Source organism: Panicum virgatum, chromosome 9N, assembly GCF_016808335.1.
Source record: "Panicum virgatum strain AP13 chromosome 9N, P.virgatum_v5, whole genome shotgun sequence".
Taxonomy (NCBI): Eukaryota; Viridiplantae; Streptophyta; class Magnoliopsida; order Poales; family Poaceae; genus Panicum; species Panicum virgatum.
Window position 1 is genome coordinate 10,452,253 of NC_053153.1, and position 10,756 is coordinate 10,463,008.

A 10,756-nucleotide genomic window follows, 5' to 3' on the forward strand; every position below is an offset into this window, starting at 1 on the left:
CAATTATTATCCTTCCAAAAGAAAAATAACGTGAATTATGGGTTAATGTATGTGTAAAGAAAAATATGTGTATGCTAAAAGAAAGTAATATGTGGGTCCAAGCATTGGGTATAGGAAATTACTGGTGTAAAAAGTAATAGGATTTTGGCGGAAAACATTGACGAAACCAATCTCTCCCTCCCTTTGGTCAAGCTTTTTGGTTGACAAGTGGGGCCTCCGTGAGGGGTACGGTGGGCCTAATTTTGGTGAGAAATGTTTTCAATCGTTTCAACTTTTATAGTATAGAAAAAAAGTGGGTTTTCAGAGAGAGTACACGGTCTTGGGCTTATTCTTCCTACTTGGTGGGTTTGGAATATTACTGGATAGTTGGGCAGCCCATTGGTTTTTCTGTGGGCCCAGCTCTTCCCTGGGCCAGAAAGCTATTGGACGTCTGTCGGACCATAATTCGGTCCGTTTTGGAGGAACGTTGAGAGCTGAAGCTACTACAACGTAGAAGGCCCAAGAAACAATTACGAATGACAAGTACAAGTGTGCATTGTTCTTTGAAGCTCCCCACGAAGAAGGCAGGCGGTGATCGAACACAAATGTCGCAGAAAAACTCACTCACACGGTACTGTGCAGACGCAATCACCACGCAAACCGCCCAAACTAACTCCGCATGGGAGTACAAGGGAACACCAATCGTGTCACATCCATGGTGAAACGCCAATCCGGACCGACCGACCGAGCCGACCGGGCCAAACCAAGGCCTACAAGAAGGCCTTGCGCAGCGCGACGGCGGAGGCGACGGCGACCCCGTAGAGGAGGATGAAGATGCCCGTGACGTTGATGAGCTTCATCTCGGCGGCGGAGGCGGCGCCGGCGCTCTTCTCGACGAGCCCCGTCTGGGCCGCGCACACGGCCAGCATGAAGATGGCCAGCCCGGCCATGACGTGCGCGGGGGCCGCCGCGGCGCGGGTGTGCTCCTGCGCCGCGGGCAGCCAGAAGGTGACGAAGCCGAAGAGCCACTGCAGGCCGAAGAGCGCGATGGCGGTGATGCCCAGCCACGAGTGGAGGCTCATCAGGTCCGGCACCACGGCCGCGTCGTGGAACTTGAACGCCGCGTACACGCCGAAGATGCCCAGGATGAGACCCACCAGGTGGATCATCATGTGCGCCATCTTCTGCGTCCGGTGGTCCACCATGTGGATCGTCGAGTACGCCAGGATGGCTGCAAATTTAGCCCTTGTTTAGATGCAAAAAGGTTTGGTTATAGAACACTGTAGCATTTTATTTATTTAATAATTATTATCCCGCCATGGGTTAACTAGGCTCAAAAGATTCGTCTCACAAATTATAGACAAACTGTGTAATTAATTATTTTGTTTAGCTATATATAATACTTTATGCATACGTTCAAAGATTTGATGTGTAAAGTTTTGAAATTTTGAAAATATAAACAAGGGGTTAGTTTGAACTCTCATTGTGCTACTGTATTTCTCAACACAAAACCACACAGAAATTAAAGAAATCAAGCTAGCTAGAAGAATTGAAGCATGGTCACTGTAATCTTCATCGTCGCAAAACATTCATGGTACGGTTGCGACACTAATAGATCCAACTTTGGCAGGAAAACGTAGCGATCAGAATGGTCATTATCGGAAAAATCTGACTAGACTAATGCTAAGACACGCACCAAACACACTGATTGTCACTTAACGGCGAGCTGCTCCAATGCTTTTGTAGCCACCAAACCCCCCTACTGGCTACTACTAGTACTAAGCTGCCTATCATCTGACGGTTTAAAGTGCGGTGAACCAGTGATCTCCTTCCTCTCCACACTAAAAACCAAAGGGGAATGGTGGCCCATTTCGACAAGGACAATTACTGCATCTTGTCATCTTCGGACTTCAGGGGCCTTCGGCATCGATTCTGCTGAGCCGTCACATCGAACAAGCAGACGTATATATCTAAAGTTTCATTCTGGGACAATTCGTATGCGCGATACCAATTGCCCATATCATGTGCTTTGGAGCAATTATATCAGGTTGGATTGGAGTTGGACATACCTTCTCCAATAAGAAGAATAAACCCCCAGGACATCACAAACGGATGAACCTGCAAAAGAGTACTCCACAAGATTAAACGGCAAAAAATAGGTAACAATTCGTGAACATTACATGATCATACAAGTGCAGAAACTAGCTAGTGCAACTATATACCCACTTCGATTACCAGGTGAAAATTGTATTGTATGAATCTTGCATCCGATTAATTGAAGACGATGATCAACTACTAAGAACCGAACAAAGGAATACGCGAAGAGTAGAACTCATAAACGTACATTGAAGATCTGCTCGGGGTCCTCGGACTGTATGTTGATGCCGCCCCGGTAGTGCAGCAGCCAGACGAGCATGAGCACGGCGGTGCTCAGGAACAGCACGTGCGCGAGCACGGCCACCCGCGAGGCCATGATGGAGTGGTGGTGGCTCCCGATGATCCCCTGCGCCATGGCTAGCCGCCGCCGCCGCCGCCGCCGCCTGCTGCAACCTCGCTCGCTAACTCGCTCTCCGCCGCCGGCAAAGAAGAAGACACGGTGCACTCGCGGCTCGCGAGCGGGGGCGCGAGGAGGCGGCCGGCGGGTGAGAGAGGAGGAGCAGGTGGGGGGCTAGCTTGACCGGTGGTTGCATGGGAGCGCGCCGGGGTTTTAACGACCCCGCGCGGCCGGCCTGCCTGGCCCGGGAATATGAGGTTACACTGGGGAGGTGGTCTTGGGTTTGGTATATTACCGAACCGGGTGGTTAAGCAAGGCATCGGCCTCTACAGACAACAGGGGCTCCTGGCTTTGCGAGGGAGCAAGTTATCTCGGAGAATGTTCAGACCCTTACACTTGGCCAGTGGGACATATGGACCGGCCCGGCTGAGGAAGGAAAGAAAGTGTCGATATATTCAGTTCTTTTTGGAATTTGGCCTTGGCTGCTAAAGCAGAGGTAAAGAGTCTACCCTTTCGTTCGTAGAAAAGGTAATGATCATGCCCGCGAGATTGCATCGTATATGCTCCTTTTCTACACTTCTTTTTCTTTTGATGGAATACCGGGATTCTATTACTTAAACAAAGCAGGTAGTTCGTCTGTAACAATGCTAGCAACGTGTGCTGGAAGTGGCACATCCCAGGCGCCAGACACTAGGAGACTCCAAATTTTATTTATATGATTGACTACAAAAAGTAATGGAGCAGGAAATAAATTCAGAGGACATGCTGTAGGAAAAAACTCAATTTAGTTCTTAGTAACTTAACAGGGTCTAGCACCTAATCACATAAGCACAACCCAAATACATGAGTGAGTTTTAGATCTAGACCAAGGAGGAGTGGCAACGCGAGTGTAGATGAAGTTCCGGCCATCTTGGTTGGGAACGGGAGTGATGTAGTTGTTCCCAGAGTCGATGAAGATTGTTGTAGGTAGAGGCGTCCTTCGGACCTCCACCGGCACTACCCAGAGTTGGCGGCGACCTTCAGGTGCCTCAGCACCGCCGGAGATCGGACGGTTGTAGATGGGGGCTAGGTTTTTTTTACTAGGTTTTTACGTCACTCCAAAAGGTGCTGAGCCCCTTTTTTATTATGGCGCTGGATAACCTTAGATCACAACTATGGGCTGATTGGGCACTGATGAGCAAGCGCGAAATGGGCTTCTTGATGGTGTTCTTATTCGTTCCCGTTTTCTCATTTTTTCGAAATTCCAAACACATGCTGCTCTGGGCTTCCTGGATCTCTACCGGCCACCAGTTAGTTGACGAGTACTTGTTGTAGCAGGGCTTTCTTCTTTTTTTTTTTAGAGGAAGATAGGGATGTTATTTCTTTAATGTAAAACGTTTACATCCATGAATACAGGAGGGGAGCCAAGCCACACATGTCGGCCTGTTCCAAATTCACAAGCATGCTTAGCAAGATAATGGGCCTCTCTATTGAAATCCCTATCTTCATGTGCGAATCTCACACAATCAAAAATCTTTGACCTCTTGTGAATATCCTGAAGGATCATCATATAAGCCCATCGAGTCATCTCCTTAATATTTTTGACAACACCTAAACAGTCTGATGCCACTTTAATTCTTCGGATGGCACAGTCCTGAGCAAGAGCAAGTGCTTCCAAGCATGCCATCGCTTCCGGTGTTTCAGGTTCAATTATGTTGGGTATCACCATAGAACTTGCTGCAATGAATTCTCCTTGGTCCCCTCGGCAAACAGCAGCAATTGCACCTTTGGATCCGACCCGATCAACAACAGCATCCGTATTTATCTTGCATAGACCTTGCTCAGGTGCTAACCACCTCTGAGATTTTTGCTTTGTTTGAAACTTCTTCATTCCTTCTGGTTTAATCCCACTGATAGTCTCCAGTTCTTGTAATAACTGATTGACTTTTGCCATTATGGAGAGAGGGCTTTGGAAAACACCCTCGTGAATAGCCTTCCTCCTGGCATGCCATATAGCCCAACAAGTAGCAAGGATTTTTATACCCTCAACTTGAGGAATATTGCAGCACATGAATAGAGCACAATGTTTTGGGTCTGAAATACGTAGAGTGGCTAGCAGCTTTGTTATCTCCTCATCCACCAAAGCCCAAACACATCTTGACACTGTGCAGTGTAGCGATGCATGCTCCCATGAATCCTCACCTGCACCACAAATTTTGCATTCAGTTGTAGTTGCTAGATTTCTACTTTTGAGCACCTTACCGGTAGGTATTGAGTTCAGAGCAAGACGCCAGCAGAACACTTTAATTTTTGAAGGCAACTGCATGCCCCATAAATGTTTCCACTCTTTGTACCTTGTTTCAATATCAGAACAACTAGCTCGACTTTCAAAATAATCCTCTCTGCTCTTTTTTGCTTGGATTAACATCCTGTAAGCAGAGCATACAGAAAAAAGACCATTTCTCTCATGATGCCAAGGCCAACAGTCTTCCTGTTTCCTCAAGCTTAGTGGTATCTGAAGGATTGCTTCACTATCCATAGGAGAAAAAAAGTGCCTCACTATGTCAGTGTTCCATGTCATAGAAGTATGGTCAATCAGTTCACATACTCGTGTTGGCGGGTTAGGTTGTTTTGAGCTCAAAGGTTTGTACATGCCTGTTCTTGGGATCCAGTTGCAGCCCCAAATTTGTGTGCTTTCACTATCTCCAATTCGTTTGACGAGCCCTTGTTTCAACACATCTATCCCATCACAGATTGCCCTCCAAGTCTTGGATGGATTATTCCCAATAGATGCATTCAGTAGTTCGCTAGAAGGGAAGTAAACTGCCTTCAGTATTTGTGAACAAATTGACCGTGGCCTGATGAGAAGACGCCATGCCTGCCTTGCAAGCAAAGCTAGATTGAACATCTCTATATCTCTAAACCCAAGTCCACCAATGTATTTTGGCTGGGCTATCTTCCCCCAAGCAACCAACTTGTTTTCCTTTCACCTCTCTTGCTACCCCACCAGAATTTCCTTAACAAAGAATTTATATACTCACACAACCCTCTAGGTAGTCTGAAGCATCCCATTGTATAGGTAGGAATTGCTTAAACCACATATTTAATTAAAACCTCCTTCCCTCCGGCAGATAGAGTTTGTTCTATCCACCCTTTAACTTTATTCCAAACTCTATCCTTAAGATACTTGAAAGCTCCATTTGTTGTTCTGCCAACTTCTGTAGGCAGCCCCAAATACCTTTCATTCAAAGACTCATTCTCAACATGTGTCACAGATTTAATTTCATCCCGAGTAGTCTGCCTACATCCTTTGCTGAAAAATATTGATGACTTCGCCAGGCTCACCTTTTGATCAGAGGCTTCACAATATTTGGACAGGGATTCCTGTACTGCTCGTGCATTTGTTGTTGCAGCTTTAAAAAATAGGATACTGTCATCAGCAAACAAGAGGTGATTGACCCTTGGAGCTGCGCCGGAGATTTGAATTCCTTGAACGCCGCCATCTGCACCTTATTCTTTGAGCATGCTGGACAGCCCTTCTGCACAGAGTAAGAACAAATAAGGAGAAATTGGACCACCTTGTCTAATTCCTCGAGATGGATTAAATTCTTGTAGCTTTTCTCCATTAAATAGGATCGAGAAGGAGACCGATGTGACACACTTCGTAACTTTATCCACCCATAGACGACTGAATCCCAATTTTAGCAATATTGCTTCTAAATAATTCCATTCTACTCTATCATACGTCTTTTCCATATCCAGCTTTAAAGCACAATAAGCATGGTTCTTTGAACGATTTGTGCGCATATAGTGCAAACATTCATAAGCCGCTAGGACATTATCAGTAATGATTCTACCAGGAACGAAAGCTGATTGCTCTTCGGAAATGATATCCGGAAGAACCATTTTCAACCGGTTTGCCAATGCTTTGGATATAATTTTATATACCACATTGCAAAGGCTTATTGGTCGAAATTGGTTCAAGGATAATGGATTATGCACTTTCGGGATTAAAACGATGAACGTACCATTAATTTCTGTTGGTTGCTCATCTCCGTTGAAAACTGTCGCTCCGGAAAATGGGCGACTACCAAACTACTCGACTGCGTGTTGTCGTGCATCCGATCGAATATGGCCTAGCATACAATGACTCGAGGATTTAGACTGGTTCGGGCCAGAAATGCCCTACGTCCAATATGGGGGTGGTTCTCTGCTTGTATTGCTCGAGCCCAGGTGCTCATGAGGGAGAAGGAGATGGGGAGTTACAGCTGAACGAGTAGAACTAGAAAGCTAGAAAACTAGAGTGTGGAGGCTAAGATCCCCTTCCTCTTCCTATGTGGAGTGTCCTCCCTTTTATAGAGCAAGAGAGGCTCCTTACAGAAGAAGCTAACGTGTTGCCCAAGAAGAAAAGTGGCGCTACATGCTCTTCCGGATGGGGCTTCTCAGTCGGGGGCGTCGTCCTGTCACTTCAACTAGGCAAGATTGTGTCTACAGTATGGTCATCATAACATTGTGCTGGTGGTGTGGAGCTGATGGACTCCTGCCTTGTCCCCTCGTAGGGACATGCATGCAAGTAGAGTAGTAGAGTCCCCCTGTAGTGGTGTCAGTAGCCATCATTGCTCCCATGGGAGAGTGGTTGGCTAGCACAATAGCTTTGACTTGGGGCGCTGCCTTCTCCTCCACGGCTTGCCCATGTGGGTCTGTCAGTGCATGGAGTGTTCTTGATTGTTTTTCCTACTCGTGCACGCGAGCTCAGTCGGGGAATGGAACCAGTGGTTTTTGTTTAGCTGTGACGGTCATTTAAGTGGGCCTGCTGGGGACCCCGGGCCCTTGGACCCGTCAGAGGCCCCCGAGCGACTTTACGATTTTTAATCGTGAAGCCGTTGTTCTCTATCATGACCTCAAATCGGTTGGAGGCTAGGTGCCGACATGGGAGCCGAGCTTGCGTCATGCGTGTCGGCGCGCGAATGCGAGCCCGTGATTTTGTATGAGAAGAAAAGATAGTCGTCTGGCCCCGAGCCTCCCGAGCCGAACACATTTGGGTCGGAGGGCTGGAAGCGTCGCGGTCTGAGTGGTCGAAAGACCGTGGTCTGGCCCTGAGCGCTCCGAGCCGAGAACTCTCGGGTCGAGGTGTGGAAAGTTGCGTTTGGTGGGGCGAGAAGAAAAGATATGAGTCGGGCCCCCGAGTGCTTTGAGTCGAGTCTGGTCGAGGACACATTGACAGTAGTTGGCGCGTGAGAACTCTCTGTGAAGTTTAGTCGGAGCTTGCATCGCCATCCCGCTCGGGTCTCCGATTCGGTCGCCGGTCCTGAGTCGGTCGGTGCGTGTGCATGCTTGCTCACTCGGGAAGTAGTGCAGTGGTGTTCGCGCATGCATGCAAGCTTAGGAGGGCACCCACTCGGGAAGCAGTGTAGTTGTGTATGTGCGTGCATGCATGCTTAGAAGGGCACCATTTGATGGGGTACGTGCATGCATGCATGCTTGCTCACTTGGGAGGGCACATGCTCACTCGGGTAGGCATTTTAGTGGACGAACGAGGTGGAGGCGGAACTCGGCACTGGGGCGGAGTGCCGCAGCGGCTGGCGTTTGCGTGAGGGCGGCGTGCTACGGGAAATAGCCGCGGCAGTACGATGGCGGCGGCGGCGAGTGGCGAGCAGGGCGGCGCCGCGCGGCGACAGTGCATTATTAACATGGCTGCGGTCGCGTGGGGCGGCAGCACGCTACGAGCCTGGCTGCAGCCGCGCGTTGCCGTCTGCAAGGAGCGAGCAGGGTCGCGGTCGTGCGGCCGCGGCGTGCTACGAGCGGCGTCATCGAGTGGTGAGCGGGTGCTACGGCCGCGTGGCAGATTTGAATCACTCCTCATTTGCTTCATAATCTCCCAAGTACGAGACTTTAGCGATCTATTTGGCTCCCCATATTTAAAAGATATACGCCAAGGCTCTTTCCCCTCCACTTTTATTATTGTATCGATGTGGTAGTTTGAGAACTTTTGGACAGAAACTGTTACATCATTCTTCCAGAACAGACCAAGTCCTCCACTCCTCCCATCACTACTAACAGCAAAACTCGCATCAAAACCAAGTGTGTAACGTAAATTTTCCACTCGGTACTTACAGATCTGTGCTTCTATTATGAACATAACCGAGGGGGCATAATCCTTCGCGAGATCGCGAAGTTCCTTTACTGTCGCAGGGTTGCCAATCCCACGACAGTTCCAACTTAAGATTTTCATTGCTCCCGGCGGCACTCCTCTAGGGAGCCCGCCGATCTCATTTCAATATCATCAACAAAGCCTTCACCATCATCCATTCTTAAACGTTTTGAGCCTCTTCCTTTTTGATCTCCATCCTCTTCCAATTCACTTTTGTTAGTACCAGTTAGTAATAAACCACTAGTGTTGTTCTTTGAGTTTTCCACAGAGCCCTCCATTTTATCCATGGGAGGAAGTAATGCTCTTGCCAAAATGTTGCCACCTGGTCCTTGTACATCTCCAATTGTATGACATTTCCGGATTCCCCTTCCATCAGACTTTGGATGCCCATCACTATCTCTCTTCAGGGGACTTCTTGCCTCATCTTGCAGATCATCCACATCATCAATCGAATCCCTTTGGCTACTTGCACCACTTTTTGGCTCAGTGTTTCTCTTTTGTGAAATAATTTTTGTTGCTTCTCTAGAATCAGATCCCTTTGTATCAGCCGAGCCTGATGATTTGCTTCCTTTAACTTTAACTTTACTTTCTGGGCTAGCAATCAACCAATCCCCATATTGAAAGGCCTTGTTGTCATGCACCCCATCCCCACACTCACTATCAGTATGACCTATTAGACCACACACAGCACAAAACTTAGGGAGTTTCTCATATTTCACACGAAAAGCTTCACGTTTCCATCTCCCAAAGAGACATAGACAATCCTAGTTAGAGGTTTCTCCAAGTTCAGTTTAACCTTGATACGCAGGTAGTCTCGCCACCCGTTAATATCATCATCCAGCTCCACCTTCAGAAATTCACCAATTTTATCCCCCAATTGGTGTCCTATATTCTTTGTTCTGAATCCTGTTGGTAAATCATAAATACGAGCCCACATTGCCACGCTCTTAAATTTCACCTTGGAGGGCTTCGTAATTCCATCATATTCTTCCAAGAGGACAGCATTCCCTCTGAAAATCCATGGTCCTTCATTCATTACCTTGCGCCAATCCCCCAGACAGGAAAACTGGACCACAAACAAATTTTCCTCTATGGCCTTAAATCTGACCTCCTTTGCCAGACTCCAAGCAAACTTCATGTTCGCAATGGAAGCAGGGTGACTAAAAGTTTTAGGGGAGCTAACCTTCGCCAACGCCGTCCACCGCGCCTCAGCTTTCAGTTTCTCAATGTCTTCTTCCAACACGATCCCTTGCTCTTCATCCTCCCGTATCTCCAGGTGTCGGAGAAGCTCATTCAAATCACGCTCCATTATCCTTCCAGGCTGCCAGCTTGAGTTGGATTTGGCTCTCTCCCCCAACCTAGTAACCAGTGGCACCCCTCACGAAAACCACAAATCCACAACCAAGGCCGAGTAGCAAACCCAATGTTTGCCCTTTTTCCAGCCCGAATTGGAATTGCGACGGGGAACTAGGAGCGGATGCTATTCTCGTCAGATTGTAGAGAGATCGGAGGGAACTCACACTGAAAATCAGCGGGAGTAACAGGAACCCAGGGTGCGAACCCAGGGGAATTCTCTCGACCTTTCTGATCGTAATAGCAGGGCTTTCTTCTAGTTCTATTCTGCTCGTGCTAATCCTATATCGACTGGGCCTATTCTAGATTCTATGAAACAGACTGGAATTCCAAACGGACTCCGATGCAAATGGGCCGATCCACGATATCTCTAATGCAGCAGCGCAGCAGCAAGCCCGATTGCTGGCGATTGCCTTTGTTTACTTACTGGGCTCACAAAAAACTGCCCTGAACAGTTTCTCCATTGGATAAAGCCATAAAGTTTAGCCCCAGATCTCCCGACGCTGCTCTACACTTCTGCTAGCCCTAAGAAAAATGTTCCACATTTCTTCTCTTCTACTTCTAGTACTACAGTACCAGTGTAACACTAATTAGAAATGAGCTCTGTCTTAGAAGTTAAATCGTACTTCAAAGGTAGAAGAGTGGGGGTTCCGCCTGCCTTAGCAAAAAGCAGAACGTGATCACGATTAGGGCAGTGTTAGCGTATGGTTACCAAAATTGAAAACGGATAACTGTGGCAACTAAATTTTATGGAATGAAACTATTCCCTCATGATATTATCCTATAAAACTACTTTTCTC

At 47.6% G+C, this 10,756-nt stretch overlaps 1 protein-coding gene across 1 annotated transcript; it reads right to left on the reverse strand.

The window, feature by feature from the left end:
- Window positions 1-483: 483 nt before the first annotated feature.
- On the reverse strand, window positions 484-2,741 carry LOC120692550 (probable transmembrane ascorbate ferrireductase 3). Its single transcript, XM_039975876.1, has 3 exons — window positions 2,324-2,741; window positions 2,049-2,097; window positions 484-1,210 (listed from the first exon to the last, which is right to left on the reverse strand). The coding sequence occupies exons 1-3, from the start codon at window positions 2,489-2,491 to the stop codon at window positions 750-752; spliced, it is 678 nt and encodes a 225-aa protein (XP_039831810.1). The 5' UTR covers window positions 2,492-2,741; the 3' UTR covers window positions 484-749.
- Window positions 2,742-10,756: the final 8,015 nt, after the last annotated feature.